The 15,837-nt window shown below is 47.6% G+C and overlaps 2 protein-coding genes across 2 annotated transcripts; one reads left to right on the top strand and one right to left on the bottom strand.

Annotated features, from left to right (window-relative positions):
* Positions 1–4,520: 4,520 nt before the first annotated feature.
* LOC127306895 (homeobox-leucine zipper protein HOX24) lies at positions 4,521–5,759 on the top strand. The gene is made up of 2 exons (XM_051337599.2): positions 4,521–5,006; positions 5,094–5,759. The coding sequence occupies exons 1-2, from the start codon at positions 4,617–4,619 to the stop codon at positions 5,367–5,369; spliced, it is 666 nt and encodes a 221-aa protein (XP_051193559.1). The 5' UTR covers positions 4,521–4,616; the 3' UTR covers positions 5,370–5,759.
* A 3,949-nt stretch (positions 5,760–9,708) lies between these two features.
* LOC127306894 (embryogenesis-associated protein EMB8) lies at positions 9,709–14,444 on the bottom strand. Its single transcript, XM_051337598.2, has 9 exons — positions 13,980–14,444; positions 12,996–13,124; positions 11,968–12,099; positions 11,535–11,677; positions 11,346–11,443; positions 11,165–11,259; positions 10,439–10,492; positions 9,930–10,263; positions 9,709–9,837 (listed from the first exon to the last, which is right to left on the bottom strand). The coding sequence occupies exons 1-8, from the start codon at positions 14,403–14,405 to the stop codon at positions 10,036–10,038; spliced, it is 1,305 nt and encodes a 434-aa protein (XP_051193558.1). The 5' UTR covers positions 14,406–14,444; the 3' UTR covers positions 9,709–9,837; positions 9,930–10,035.
* Positions 14,445–15,837: the final 1,393 nt, after the last annotated feature.

Consider the following 15,837-nt stretch of genomic DNA (forward strand, 5'->3'; position numbering starts at 1 on the left):
GTCAATAAAGCTAACCTAGCCTGAGTAGCTAGGTTCAAACCCACTTGTGATGTGTGATAACTCAAGTACACTTGTGGTTCATCGACTTGCATTGCAATGTTTCTGGTTAATATAGTATATATATGCCTCATCTAATGATTTTAGAATATTTTTCTCCAAATATAGTTATTAATTGTTGTGGTTTATCGGTGTACTGTTGTGGTATCCTATTTGTAATGGTTGGTGTGTAACATTTACGTCCAAATAGGCAGGAAAAAAATGCATCGTGTATTATACATGTTCCTTCTGACATATCCAGACGAGCTACTCGCGAGCTTTGCTAGTCGAGCCAAGTTTTAAATCTGGATTCGGTTGTTAAACAAGTCAAGTCTACCTAAATCGCTAGTTGATCAAGCTTTAGCAACCTGACCCAAGCTATTTCTAGACGAGCTACTCGAGACAAGTTTCAAGTCTGGACTCGGTTGTTAAACGAGTGGAAACGACCTAAATCGCTAGTTGATCAATCATTAGCGAGCCGACCCAAGTTTTTCGTTGACCTCGATGACGGCGAGGCCAGCACGAGCCGCCAGAGGCAGGGCGATGATGGACGCCCACCGAAGAACCAGTTGTCGAGCGACGATGACACAGAGGACTAGACCTGACTCGGCAGAGGAAGCGACGTTGGGGTCGTGCCGAGCATGAGATAACGGTATCTCCAGCGACCCGAGTCAAATAAACACAAAGGGAAAACCCCCAACCCAACGGCCCGATGCAAACAGACCAACCTGGCCACGACGACCCGTTCGTGACCCAAATTTGGATTGGCAATGCGTCAGCGTGGACAGCCCATGTCCTCCTCTTCTTTCCCTAGGGCCCACTCGTTAGTGGCACATAAGCAAGCATGCACCAAGTCTCTCCTCTCCCTCTGTAACACACTTGTGAAGACTACCCACGAGTCTGCAACCGAGAAGAAGAAGATGTTCGTGAAACAACAAGTGGCTTGCAGGAAAGATTTAGAGCGGGCATTTGGTGTGCTCTGGCTCCAATCTTGATGGGCTATTGTTCGTCACCCTGTTAGAATATGGAGCCTTGAGACCAAGTTGGTTGAGCCCGAGCCTGAGGCTTCTACTTTGAGGGTTTCCTTCATATGCACACTAAGTTCTTTAATCGCCACATTCACGATCGTCTTTGGACGGATTTGATTAAGCATCAGTGATCATTGGCAAACCACGAGAAGTAGTTATCTATACCTAATAATAAAGAAGCTAAGGTTTCTGCCAAAATTTTCGTCCAACAATTTTTTGGACCGTTTTACCCTCCCATCAAATCGCATATAACGCACATATGCCATCGTAACGGTCTGGACCTTTTCTTCTTCTCCTATCCACCAAAACAGAGTCCTAGCGCCAGGTTGTGGCCGGCCGGCGTCGTTCCTCCATATCTACCGTCTGCCATGCGATACGCCGGTGACGCGCTCCGGAGATGAATCGCGACTCGCGCTTTCCAGAACTTCCTCGACCCGCGGAATCGAAGGCCACGCTCGAGGCCAGCGCTAAGGAAGAGCTCAACAAATCCATTCGCTGCAGCACAATCCGTGGGAGGGGAACCGCTTCTTGCGGCGTTGGCGCTTCGGCGGGATCGGAGTCGTCAACAATCCCGACGAGGACAGGTCCAATGGGCTCGAGGAGGAGGTGTGCGCGTATTAATCCAGGGGATCCATCGACGCAACCACGCGCCATCCGCGCTCGAATTCGTTATTCTCGCGTCTCTCTGCAACACCCCTGTTGCCCGTTGGCATTCGGTCTTTGGGTGCTCGAAGACGCTGCGAAGGAGTGTCATCTCGATTGACCCCCAGCATGTGCTGCGAGTCGCGATGGCTCGCCGGAGATCTTGCAGGCAGCGCGTAGGGCGGCGCGCGCGCACGACAAGCCAGGAAGACAAGAAGTGCGGGGACAAGCAGGGAGGTGGGCGCACGATAGCTGAGGAGCTGCAGGGCAGCGTTGACCCGGTGGTTCCCTACGCATTGCTGCTTGCACCATGAGAACGAAAGCAGCTACAAAGGGTGGGCGGAGATGGGAATTGGCGCAGAACCCAAACAAAAATCGCTGGATGCATGTCGGCAGAGGAATTTGGTCGGCTAAATGGAGTGGATTTCGGGGAAGAAAGGAAGCCAATTTCAGATCAGATTTGGGGAAAAAAAAATAACAGTGTATTTTCGGCTTGTCTTGCTCCACCTCCGCGTTTCTTCAAGTCGTTTGGGAGGAACTTCTTTGATGGCCACCACGACTTTTTGTTAAATCAGGCCCATAATAAAATTTTACAGGTGAGTTGAATAGTCCCACATCGGTCCCTTACAATGAGTGCCACCGGTTTATATACGTTGGAATTTCCTTTAAGTATCAGCAAGGTGAATCAAGTACCACCATTGATTGGTGTGAAATCTGCTGCCTACATAAATTAAAGAGAGGAAGAGGAAGGATTGACAAATATATCTCCCTGAATTGACCCGGAGGAGAACCGGAGGAAAAAGGTGAGCGCGAGATGGAGCAGAGAAGACACAACGAGGAGCCAGCGAGATACAAATTCAGAGGAGGAAGATGGAAGGGAGGAAAAAAAGTGAGCGGCCGCCATGACTACGGAATACATAGAGCGGTACGCGAGGCAGGGGAAGGGAGATATATCTAAACTGTTCCATCACACTAGAGAAATAAAAAACGTGTACATTTTTTCTTCCTCATTTCCAAGTAAGTGTTTTCCTAAGTACACAGAAAATGGGGCATGCTTCTTTTTCTTCCTTCGAAAATTATTTTCAATATGCAAAAAAAATTTGGAAATTATTTTTAAATCACTGAAAAATCTAACAGGTACCCACACGATGGAGGCACATGAGAGACGACCGCGTGGAGGAGGGTAAACGGGTTCGAGGTGGATGATTCAAGCGGTTTTCTTCTGATGGATCCGATGCAGGTGAGTTGTATTGTTCTATTTATTCTCCTTCAAAACAAAGCTGCTCTCTTTCTCTTAGATTTGTCTGGTTAGGCATTATGCAAGTGCAAGTGAGTAACTCGCATAATTCCAAATTTTCGTCTACCATAGCCAAATCGGCGTTCGTCTGCTCAGTCAAAGGAATCGAGGAATCGAGCACAACAATTAGTGGTGGATGGCGGCGATGACTGGTTAACGGCGGATGGCGGCAAGGAATCGAGAACATGAGGTCGTGGCTGATGGCGGCTAGAGGAGGATTTATTCCGGATTCCCTTTGCTGGTGCCGAGGGTGGGCGATGGCGAGCTCAACTCGGTTGAACCGCGAGATGGTGCTCGAAGCAAGAGACACCTCGTGCCCGATCCCCAATTGATGAACTCGAGCTCAAAATCAAATCGAGGAGATGTGATGAGCAATGTATTTGGGCTTCTAAATTGTAGTTTATCTTGATTTCATACAGAATTTCGTGTTCAACTTAAATTTCTGGGAGAGATTAAAAGACAGGGGAGATAAAATTTGGGAAAGAAGACGATAGTACACGAGCGGATTTGGATAAATGAGAGAGATGGTGGGTCCTAGCCAAGTTGTACCGGTAACACGTGGGCTGAGATGATGTCCTGCTGTTTATGCCCAAGGGAAATTTGGCCCAAAGGTAATTAGAATGACCAAATCATTAAGCTTCAGGTATTTATTTCCCGATGCAACGCACGGGCACTTCTGCTAGTCTCATCTGATTTTATGTGTTTAATTGTGAACTATGGTTGTGAACTATGTTGTTTATTTAGTAGGCTACTTAAATTTATTTGGTTGCAATATTATGTTTTAATACATTTGAGCCATTTGAATTTGAGTTAAGAAAAAAGAAGAGAAAAATCAGTTAAAATTGTCGGAACAAATGCATCGGATCACTGAAGCTGCCCCAGCCCAAATAGATAAAAATGCCCAAATAGTTAATGTTATGTCCACGGTTCCATCGAAACAAATCCGAGGGTAAACAGGAGACGTCCACACAATTTCACCTCTCCATCGGGCAGCGAATACTGAATGCACACCGTACGACGATCTCCTACCTAGACCAGACATCTCCAAAGCAAGAGAACGGCGAGTCCCTGGACCTTGGGTAACGTGACAAGCCTCCCAGCCACCTCGGCATATCTTCCTGGACAAGCTGGACCTATCGACATGGACGCTGTCTACCTAGCTAGCATATAGCTCCTACGTAGCCTTTGATTTGAGGATCGACGTGGCTATGCCGACTGTCCTTTCAAGAATCGAGCCATTCGTCGAACCTTTCCTTTCTCAACAAAGTTCTTGCCAAAACGAGAGAGGATCGATCTCGCACTCCAGCTACGCCACGCGCACCACGTGTCCGGCGCGGCGGTAGAGCCCGAACCAATCTCGAGACGGATAACCATTCCGTGCCCACTGGCTTGACGCGCGAACACCTGGCACTCCGCGTAAAGCGATGGAGGGCCTACGAGCTTTGGTCGGGAAGCATGGCGCCACGTGTGAGCATCCCGCCGGCCGGGCTCGCGCGCCGGTATAAAACCCGGCCGGAGCACCACCTCCCCCAGCAACACAGCACGCCCGCGCTAGCTCAAGCTTAAGCGGAGTCCGTCTTTGCCGATTCGATACCGCGCACGACGGCTACGCAATGGAGAGCGACTGCCAGTTCTACATGTTCGGCGCCCCGCCGGTGGACGCCGACGACGGGCACGGCCAGTTCCTCCTCCAGCAGCAGCAGCAGCAGCCGCAGCTGAGCAGCGGCGGGGAGAGGAAGCGGCGGTTCACGGAGGAGCAGGTGCGGTCGCTGGAGAGCACGTTCCAGTCGCGGCGGGCCAAGCTGGAGCCCCGGGAGAAGGCGGCGCTGGCGCGGGAGCTGGGGCTGCAGCCGCGGCAGGTGGCCATCTGGTTCCAGAACAAGCGCGCGCGGTGGCGGTCCAAGCAGCTCGAGCAGGACTTCGCCGAGCTGCGGGAACACTACGACGACCTCCGCGCCCGCGTCGAGGCGCTCAAGCAGGACAAGCTCACGCTCGCCGCGCAGGTACATGCATATGCATGCCATCCTCCATGATCGTGTCGATCGAGTAGCTCGCATGATGCTAACTATGTCTGCTCGGTCGATCCGCAGCTGGAAGAGCTGAAGGGGAGGCTGAACGAGCGGCAAGACCAGAGCGCTAGCTCCGACGGCGGTGCCGTCGCCGAGGTGGACGACGACAAGAGGAATAACGTTTGCTGCTTCGTGGAGAGCGGGGCGGCGGTGGCGGATGTCTCGGATGACTCGGCCGCGGGATGGTACGAGGACGACCACGTGGTGTACGGGGGTGGGCTTCACGAGCCGTTCTGCGCCATGCCGGAGCTGTGGGAGACAACATGGCCAGTGGTGGAGTGGAACGCGGTAGCGTGAATCAGCGCTCTGCATAAATCTCTGTGTACTCGTGTGCCTCTGTATATGTACGTGCGTCTTAGTTATTGCGAGCTCGCTCAGCCGGTTGATCGATCCGGGCTCCGGCGATCACATCAATCGGGTTAGGTGTAGTGGTAGAAGAACAGATCAGCAGACAGAGCCTAGGGAGGGATGCAAGCGGCCGGGGCAAACAGAGAAGCAGCGATGCAATCTACATGCATGCGGCCGTCGTCGGCCGGTAGACGGGCGTCGTCTTCGTCGAGTATGCGGTTCATGTCCGTGTAATGGCCGCAGGCCGCTCCGACGTGCCGCGTCGATCTGGGTGTGTCACTCATGTACGGTTCCTGTCGCGCCGTCGCTCGAAACAAAACTACAGTTACCCGCCTAGAATGAATCAACACCCCAGCATTAAGATTAACATCAAACAGTACATTTAATTAAGCATCTCAACAAAACGAAAAATTACAACGAAATTTCTAAGATGTCCTTCGTACGTCTTCAACCTCTAGATCGTGCTGTCCGCCGCCGCTGCCGCTCCTCGCTGAGCGGCCGTTCTTGTGTTCTCGCGCTCGTGTTACTGCAGGCCATGGATCCAGCACATCACGAACGGACGATGCGCCCGGGCCCCGGGATGGAATGGACGAGAGAGACGTCGACGTCGCCGTCGTCGGGGGCAAAGCTCGCAGGCCGCTGTCGCCGCACCACGGGGTGCGATCTGTAGTCAATTGTTGCTCGTTTGGACGCCAGCGGGCGTGTCGATCGTTCGTTCGTTCGTCTGGGCACCGTCTCGCGGAGCTCAAAGACGATGAAAAGGGCAGCGGGAAAATGACGCCGGAGGGAGGCGGCTGTCACCGGGGGAGAGGACGGTTCGGCGACGACGAAAAGGAAGTTCTGGATGCGTGGCCCGGCGGCCGAATGGGTGGTGGAAACGACGCACTGTCACTGACCGAGAGAGAGCGACGCGCGCTGAGACCAGATCAGAAGCGTCCAGATATTCTAATTTATATAAGAGTCATATTATCCACGAGTAGGAATTGTTCGTGGCCGACTAGGACTGCCTAGCTCGACTAGACACTTCACTCGGTCTGATACCGATGGTAGTGTTTTCATAAGGAGAAGCAAGGTTGCAAGGAGAAACTCGATGTTGATATGAGAACGAGCTGATCGCTTGGTTCTAGATTGGCATGCTTGATCAGCTGGTCGAGATTTCTCAAGCCAATGGATAGATTGGAAACGTTTAAGCTTTTTTACTCAAACGGGGACAATTTTTTTTTGCCTCAATCCATTATTAAGGAGTTTGTTCAACAAAAGTAAAAAAAAAAAAAGATTACATCTGGTTCAACTTTCCTGGCATGATTTCACTCCAAAGATTGGCACCTGCATGCTTGTTGCAGCAGACACGGCCATTTCACTTGTTCAGTCGAAGCATCTGACATCTTGTGCCACCAAGATTTGATAGAGAGACTTGCCCAATTTTGGAGATCACGGGTCATGGAGGCTCATCCAGTCCTTGATGAAGCTCCAGAAACGTAGGGTGAAGCGGCATTTAAACATAATATACTTGTCCGTTGAAATTTCCTTTCTGAACTCCCGTACAACCAAAACAGAATGACAAGGTATGTGCGTACTGATTGTGATGTGTTGGGATGGGGGAAGTGGGGAGACTCTTACCTTCTGATCTGTCTGCTCAACTTGCTCTAGTATTCCAGTTTTGAGGTGACCAAAGTTGCCACTCAAAAACACGGTTAGAAACTTGGTGGTTTCAGCTTTAAGCGGCTATTATGGTACTATGTTGTTCAAGTGTTCAGCTCTTGTGTAGGCGAAGATGCATACTGCCTGTCTATTTCCATGGGATTAGTATGACAACACTTAGGGCGCATTTGGTAGCCTCTAGCCCCCTTGGCTTGCATGGGGGAGCAAATTTCGGCCCGTTTGGATGCCTGGGTCGAGCCGCGTTGTCGCGTAAATCGATTCTCAAAGCACCTCTGGGACAGGCCTGGAGGAACGCCCGGTTCGACAGTTTCTCCGGGGTCAGGCCCGTTGCGGCCAGAAGCCTGCACGCGTGGAGAAGGGAGACGGAGACGCCGGAACACGCGCCATAATTAGCCTCACCGCTCCCCTCTCCTTCCTCTCACTCGCGACCGCACTCTCACCTCCCCCAAACTGTCACATCACCCGGCGGTTCCCCTCCCGCCGACCAATCCACCGCAACGACGCACGGAGGAGCACCGCTACCGAAGGAGAAGACGTCGGCGACCAGGACCTCGACATCGGCCGCAATCTGCTCCGCAGTCCACATCGGCATCTCGTCTTCGTCCGCGACCTCCAGCTCATCCTCGGCCGGAAGAATGGCGGTAAGTCCCTCTGCTTCTCACCTTCGTACTCGTTCTGTTCAAACATGCCATTTTCAGGCATTTCCGACGACGTGCACATTAGATCTGCTAGGGTTTCCGTTAGGATAGCGGTCGGATTGACGTTTTGTAAGGTGTTCGTCCTCATATCGTGCAGTTCTTGTCCAGTTCTTGCATTTCACGGTCTCGATTTGCTTAGATCTGTTACTATAGTGTCGGATTGCGGTAGATCCTTCCTAGATCGTGCTTTCGATTCCTGAAACTGGCAGACTTACTGTGCATGCAAAGAGGGGAAGGGTTTTTTGTGTTCGGGTTAACCATGTTGTCATTGATGTGCGAAAAGTTAAGCTGAGTCGCGCTAGTTTGTTCAGACGTAAGAGAAGTGGGAGGACTTGAAGCAGGAAGTTGCAATGCTCAAGAATATGCAGAGAACACAAGCACATGTGATGAGGGCTAAGAAACAGGAAGGGAGGCAGAAAAACAGGTTTTGGAGGCTCAGAAGAGAAAACTAGAGTATGACATATACGATCTGCTTCAAGTGAACTTTGCAATCAAGGACAAACTCAAGAGAATCAGGGCTACTTGTGAGGAGTGATGAATGTGATGTAAACGTACTGTATGAGAATTTGTAATGTGGCCTAAGTACAATTTGTAATGTACCCTAAGTACCACTCGTAATGTACTCAATTTGAAGTGTCATTTGTGTTGTTTCTTGATTGAACTAGGCCAATGATTATACCCTGGGATCATAGTATGAGGAGATGATTGATCGGAACCTATGGCATGACTTAACAAGACCAAACCATTGGTTCTGTTCAAACATCTCCTGCATATGTCCTCATTGTATGAGGCCTCTGATACCCTGCTTTGCATGTTTCTGCTTCTTTAGTTCTGCATTGGCCAATGATTCAACTATGGCACAACGACAAGCATGGTGTTGCCCTCAAACTTAGTCATGTGTGCCGTATTACTAGCACACTAGACTTAGTTTGGGGACAGTCCCTCTGCCTGCCGTGTGATCCTACATATGAGGCCTCGTTTTGGTATGTCTGGTGCATTGGACAATGATTCAACAAAGGAACAATGGCAGGCTAGGTGGTGGCCTCAAACTTAGTCATGTGTGCTACTGTCGTAGCACACTACACTTAGTTTGTGGTCATTTCCTCAAAATCATCTTCAAGCCCACCTTCGGCCGCCTCATTATCCCTAAAGCTTTCGTCAAGTGGTTCGGAGATATCCCTTCCAACATCATCGTCACCACCAACACCGGATGCAACTGGAGGATGACTACGAGGAGAGAAGACGATGACGCATTCATCGACCAGGGATGGTCGGCCTTCGCCATCGCCCATCAGCTCAAGGTAGGCCAGTTCGTCACCTTCAGAAGGGTATCCTCCTTGGAGTACAGTGTGGTCATCTTCGACCACACCTGCACTGAGGTGGTGACGAGGTGCCCGTACCATGGCGATGACACCAGGTGCATCATCTCCGAGCACCATGTCCGAAGCTAACCTGGTGCCATGTCAAGTCTAGTTGCTGCTCGTGTCTAGTGTTTTGAACTATGATCCTGTCTACCGTCTCCAGAACTATGACCGTGTCTGCAAAATGTTGTGCCATGAACTTGTGTTGTCTATGATCACTGCTAAGTTATCTATCGTCTATGATTGTGTTCTTACTTGTTCTTACTTGTGCTGTTGATGGATGGTAACCTCACCACTGAAGGGAAGAGGTTACCATAACCGGATTATGGGTTGCAACCAAACAGCAGGGGCACCGTTCTAGGCTGTTACAAGGCCTGAAAACCGACCTACCAAACGGCCAGAGTCCAAATCTCCACGGGGCCGAAAAATCTCCGTGCAGACCACCAAACAAAGTCGCTTTTATGGCCCATGGCCCGGGGACGCGCAGTGGACTCTTTCCCGCTGCGCCAGTGATACAGGAAATCGGCCCCAGGCAACCAAACGCGCCCTTATAGGCCTGCTTACATAGATGAATGTGGTTGAAATACTATATACAACATGGTACAGTTTGATACAGCATGCCTTTCAAATGGCAAATAAATGCTCCAGGTCAAAATTTCAGTAAATTGGGAGCCAGCAATCAATGGATGGTAGAGTCTGCAGAGGTAAGAAATTCAGAAAGTATCAATAGAAGAACAGAGAAATAAAAAACCAAATAAAATAAAATAAAATAAAAAGAAGCTGCATACCTTTGTCTTGTGGAGCAATGTATCACATTTTGGCTGCAGAACAGAATCTGAAGACCTAACTATGCGTACACAACGAGTTGAAACATTCCGAAAATGGCGATCGTCACTATCTCTGTACATGCACGGACACCTGGGGTACTGATGTCTGTGGAACACTCTGCTGCTCATATTGGTTGCTATTCTTGGCAGTTGAGCTCTTTTCGTTCTGAACATGTTCTAGAAACTCCATTACTATCGGATCAGTCCAAGGACATCCAAACGGAGCTTCATCACCTGCTACCCATCCAAGATGACCACCCTGTGGCGTGACTATCAGTAGGCAGTTCGGATTTGCCTGAAATAATAGAAGAACAAGACTCTTTTAAGTCGTTTCAGGGCACTAGTGCAGCACCAAACCAATATCAGCAGTAGATTATGAGTTAGAGTGGATATGTTGGCACGTTGCCCTGATGCAGTCATGCAAGACACCAACAGGTGAAAAAGGGGCGCGTACTGCAACCAGAAAATACCTTGATATCTTCTCTAGGAATTCCCCTAGATGGTGCAATTGGATCATTAGCTGCCTGCATATAATTAAGCTAGCATTAAAGTTTTATACAAAAATGCATACCGAACCATTCCAATATTTCCATATATGACATTATTTTCTTGGTGACTTGACATGAAAAAGTAGTGGTGCTTTACAAAAGTTAACGGACTTGTTTCTCAGCATCCATCCGTAAGAAACAGATGGCATGGTTTTAGTTCAAATTACAATTGTGGAACGGAGGGAGTAGTAAACTTAAAGTTACTGTTGCAGTCCATGAATGTGAATTGGGTCTTCATGTATTCCTTGTCTGCGTATTGCATGATCACGATATGAATTTCAAAGTATCAATTTGAAACAACATATGCAGCTTAAGGAGTGAAAGATCATGTCTGGTGCTATCTACAATAACTCTTGTGATTTCCCAACACAGCTAAAGTACCAACTCTGATCAACTAAAGCTTCTATTGCAAGACACTGAGAAGCATTCAAATGTATCTCCAGCTTTCATTTCAATCATAAGGCCGCAAGGCCATGAATTAGTGCGCATTTCCATATTCCTAGGTCACTATGTTAACAGCTTCAAGTAAACCTTAAGTCATAGTTCTAAGTAAATCATAATGGCATACTGGCATAATCTTAACACGAGTAATTAGATAGCTGTTGCTTCCAAATGCACTAGTGCAGCATAAAGAAGTGGTAGCTTCACCTGTATGCATAATAAAGGTATGGAAACATTCTTGATGGAGTCTGAACTGCTTGAGTTCGAGTAATAATCATCCACTGACTTGAAGCCAAATGAAACTGCCACAATCGAAGTGTCTTTTAAGTGTGGTGTGCCAATGGGAAAAGATTAAAAAATATCATTTCAACTTCAGGTCACTGCGAACCTCGGGTTAGCCCTTCATCAAAATCTCTAACAGTTTTTGCATTGGCTGCCTTTGGTATGTTGTATTCACCATCCAGTCCTTCAAAAAGCAGCGCATGCCTAAATTTTGATGAAGTTCCAACAAAATCAGGTGTTTGAAAAGAGCCGTGAAAATTATTTAGACTGGAGGAAAGGTGAACAATAGGTCTACTTCTTAAATATGGCCCTCAGAGAGTTAGCAAGTGCTCTATCATAGATGTTGTTGAATCCTTTGTGGAAATCTTCATCTGCAATTACCAAATCAAACGGATTGCACATGGATACTGCTCCAGAAAGAGAACACTTATCAGTCTCCTGGAAACAAAGAATTGCTGAGATATGTTATGGACATGCAGAGAAAATAGATCTTTTAGATCAATTTATATAGGGATAAAAAAGAATTGATGTAATGCTAATCACTTTGATACATTTGATACTCAAATCGAATCAAGGTGCATATTGGCATATTTACCTTAACTAAGCATGATTTGCTACCAAAGGACTTAAGTGAAGTATAGCTTTACTGTACATGACAATGTACGAGGGAAACTGTTCTGATGTTGAGTATAACTGTAAACTTCTGTATCACTGAGTACCGATCTTACCTCACCAAGGTAGCGCACAAGAATATTTGCTCCGAGTGACCAGCCAGCAGCATAGATATTACACTCAGGGTAACGGGCCAAAACATGATCGACTACTTGACGCAGATCTCCAGTAAATGAAGCAGAATAGAACTGTGTATGGAAGGGGATAAGAGTCAATATATTTAGAAGCTAACATGTTCTTGAAGCATTTCTGCTTTATTTGTTTTCAGAAAGTTATATGCTTTAGTTGCTATATTTCTTCTATGCTTGGTTATGCTATGCAATAAGACATTCTGTTACTTCCTAGGTCTCCTCCACAAGATTCATCCACTGAGTACCAATAGGCAAGACCTATGCTGATAACCAGAAAGAACAGTGTCAACCGTTTGCAGACAATGAAGAAGCCATTAAAAATTATGATAATCTTCTTGTTGTGTTTTAAGATAAGCAGTTTTTCCAAAGATGTTTTAATAAAAAAAGGTTTGCATGGGGATAAATATTGGCATTCCAGTGATCAAGAGCAAACTATTAAACACCTACTGTCTACCTGCTCAATGGCATTGTTTGTCTGGAATGTGGCAAGGTGCGCCTTTGATGGGGACTTAAAACAATCTTTTGGTAGGTAGTTGAACACATTAAGAAAGCAAGTAAAGACACTAGTTACAACTGGATTGGAGACATTTTATGGTCTATTTTGGAAGAAACAAAACCTGGCAAGCTTCCAGAATAAGATACTGAATGATCCCGTCTTTTATATTAGTATGACCTGTCTTAGCTTCATGAGAGAAAAATGGAGGGGGGCAAAGACGCACTGCATGCAGAGAGAGTATGGCGGCAACCAGCGAGAGGAATAGTAGGACGTTAGGTTGCTTGCTTTGGTGGGACACATTCACATGTTTTTTGTGTTTCATTGGCTTATGTGAAATGCCTAGATGAGACATGAGAGCAGACAGGTTTGCAATATTGACGCAAATATACTTTTCTAGAATAATTTTCCTTTTATTTGCAAATGTTTGCCGCATGAAACAGTAAAACAATTGAAGTACCTTAGCTGTAGTCACAGGACTGCTTGCACATCCACGGCTATTGAATACCACAACACGCCATCCTTTGCTTCTAGCTCTCAAAAGCATATGCCTTACATATGTATCCTGACTTCCTCCTGTGAGACCAGGCTGCCAATATCAAACTCCCACCATCAAAAATTAGCCATAAGCTAAAAAAAACTGTGCATGCATGAAACTACAAGTGAGTAGTGTGCATACTACTTCAGACAAGAGTTGCCAACAAACAGAATGTTGATGTCAATAGTCATCTATACTTGCAACAGAGTTAAATTAGCATAAAGGCAGAAGATGAATTTAGAACAACATTGTGTTCCGCTCTGCACTATGATCAAAATTGTGTAAGAATCACTTACACTGTAGCGGCATCATTTGATTTTTCTTTTTTACTGATTAGTACTAAAAATGCTTGGTTGGGCAGATCTTATGCTGAGTGTCATCTATGGTTGCAACAAAGTTAAATTAAAATGATAAATGCAAAAGATGAATTTAGAACAATAATGTGTTCTGCTCTACACTATGATCAAAATTATGTTAGAGTCCGCTGTACTCTAGTGGCAGCATTTGATTTTTCTTTTTTAAATGATTAGCAGTAAAAAATTTGGTTGGGCAGATCTTATATTCGTCCTTGTTACAATAGAGAAAAACCCCTCCCCAAATCGTTCTTGCATTTTTCATTGCATACGACTTTCCCTATGTAGAAAAATAGCCTGCCTATTTATGTTCCAAAGAGGAAGTTCTACTATATTTTTTTTATTCATGTCCACGGCATCCTTTCGCTTTGCTTGAGGTGAAAGTTATGGAGGAATATTTTTCTCAGTTAGCTTTGGCCAGCATTTGAACAGTTAATGATGTTCAGCAAAATTCCCTATTACTGAAATATGTTCACGGTGAATAATGTCACGCTTTCGTCGTGTCCACTGCGCAATGGTACCAAAGAGAAGGAAAGGGGCAACAGACACATACCAGCAGAATGAGCAGCGGCGCGTCGGGCGGCAGCGCGCGGTCGTCGGCGGAGACCCAGTCGAGGGCGACGGCGCCGTCGTCGGGGGCGCGGAGGCACTCGCGGCGGAAGGTGACGGCGGGGAGCGAGCGCGTGAAGGCGGCGAAGATGGTCTCGACGTGGCGGTTGGACGCGAGCACGGGGTAGGCGCGGTAGGGGCGGCGGAGGCTGTCGAAGCCGGCGAGGAGGCCGCTCCGCGCGCCGGCGATCTCGAGGGTCGAGTGCGGGAGCTGCTCCCCGGCGGCGGCGCGGTCTGGGTCGGGGTTCTGGGAGGAAGCGACGGAGGACATGGTGGTGGCTGGGGCTGGGAGGAGCAGGTAGCGGAGGCGACGAGGGGCGAAGCGGCTGGCGGGGCCGGCGAATGGGGATGGCGTTTGTAGCGCGGCCATCGGATTCGGATTCGTGCTTGGGGTTTGGAATACGCTTCTCGCTCCTTTGGAGCCCAGCAGCCAGTAGGAAACTGTGGTTGGATCGTTGGCACGTCGATGCCGTGGGAAAAAGGACGACCGAGAAATTACATTGTTCATTGAAACCTTGGCCGGGCAGTGTTTTGACGGTGACTGCACTGCAGTTCATCAAAAAGTAAAAATGTTTGACTACACCACTACTATGCTAGACCAGAATGATCAGTTTGTTCTTCGGTTTCTACGGAAAATGCCTTAATGTTATAGAAGGCAAAAAAAAAGTTTATGTACAGAGATTTGGTGCACATGGGCACCAGTGATCTCGTTTTTCAAAAAAATTAAAAATAATAATTTTGAGTTGTAAAAAATTCTGGAAAAAAATCCACACATAGTCAATGATGTATCCCACAAACGGGCAAAAAATCAATTTCAAATACTTAATATTTTGAGCTACACAAAAATGACAAAATTGTAGATCTGAGTAGTCATTTTTAAATCTCCAAAACATATCAGAATTTGTCATTTTTATCCAGGTCAAAATAAAAAGAATTTCGGATTGGGATTTTCCATGATTGTGGAATGTATCATTGGTAATCTACAGAATTATTTTCATGATTTTTTATAACTTGTAAAAACATTTTTAAATTTTTTTAACTGAGCGAGAGCACTAGAGCTCATGTGTTAAAAGCACTTTTCGCGCCTTAGATGCGAACAAACAGGACAACCGAAATTCGAAAAGAAAAACTACAGGCAAATTCCTCACGACATGATCTAGGGCTCCAACTTCTACTCTTTTGGACGTCGTTTGATGGCACCATGAACATCAAGCTTTTTTTTTTTTTTTGAACATCAAGCTCGCGACGTTACCACTAATCATCCCAAAGAGAAGCCATCAACGAATCAAACAAGAACGTCTTTGCATTGGTTGTCTCCCCTCCCTCGTCTTCAGTGGAGATGGTGTTTCTTTGAAACCACCCCGTCAAGCCACCTCTCCCCTCTGTGAATCCGGATTTCCTCGACCTCCGACGGCCGCTCCGGCAATGGGGGGACGGGGGAATCCCGATTCCCGACATGTATATAGTGTAGGTCATGGCAGGCTCCTAGCTGGTTGCGTCATGGAGGCGGAGGCGCTACTGGTTTGGGTTTTGCCATTGACGGGAGTCCCCTTCGGTTTCGGTGCTCCGTGGAGTTCAGACACGGCTCGGTCGACTTCCTAGGGCTCGGGGATCTACGGATCTTGCGAGCTCTTTGTGCCCCGCCCAGATCTGTGTAGGCGCCGGCGGATCTGGAGCTCGAAGTTGAAGATGGTGTTGGCGAACTTCGCGATGGATCTGGAGGCTCAGGGTGTAGGCCCCTCGGAGCCGTTGTCCGGTGACTTCCTGCCCGCCATGGGGCTGGCTCCGGTTTACCAAGGTTT

This window comes from Lolium perenne, chromosome 6, assembly GCF_019359855.2.
Source record: "Lolium perenne isolate Kyuss_39 chromosome 6, Kyuss_2.0, whole genome shotgun sequence".
In the NCBI taxonomy this organism is placed as follows: domain Eukaryota; kingdom Viridiplantae; phylum Streptophyta; class Magnoliopsida; order Poales; family Poaceae; genus Lolium; species Lolium perenne.

What these genes read in the sequence shown, in the direction of transcription:
- LOC127306895 (XM_051337599.2), top strand. Translation starts at nt 4,617, where the DNA reads ATGGAGAGCGACTGCCAGTTCTACATGTTCGGCGCCCCGCCGGTGGAC. An exon ending in AGCTCACGCTCGCCGCGCAG is followed by an intron (nt 5,007 to 5,093) that starts GTACATGCATAT and finishes GTCGATCCGCAG; the next exon opens with CTGGAAGAGCTGAAGGGGAG.
- LOC127306894 (XM_051337598.2), bottom strand. Translation starts at nt 14,405, where the DNA reads ATGGCCGCGCTACAAACGCCATCCCCATTCGCCGGCCCCGCCAGCCGC. An exon ending in CGCCGCTGCTCATTCTGCTG is followed by an intron (nt 13,125 to 13,979) that starts GTATGTGTCTGT and finishes TGATATTGGCAG; the next exon opens with CCTGGTCTCACAGGAGGAAG. An exon ending in CTGAGGGCCATATTTAAGAA is followed by an intron (nt 11,444 to 11,534) that starts GTAGACCTATTG and finishes ATCAAAATTTAG; the next exon opens with GCATGCGCTGCTTTTTGAAG.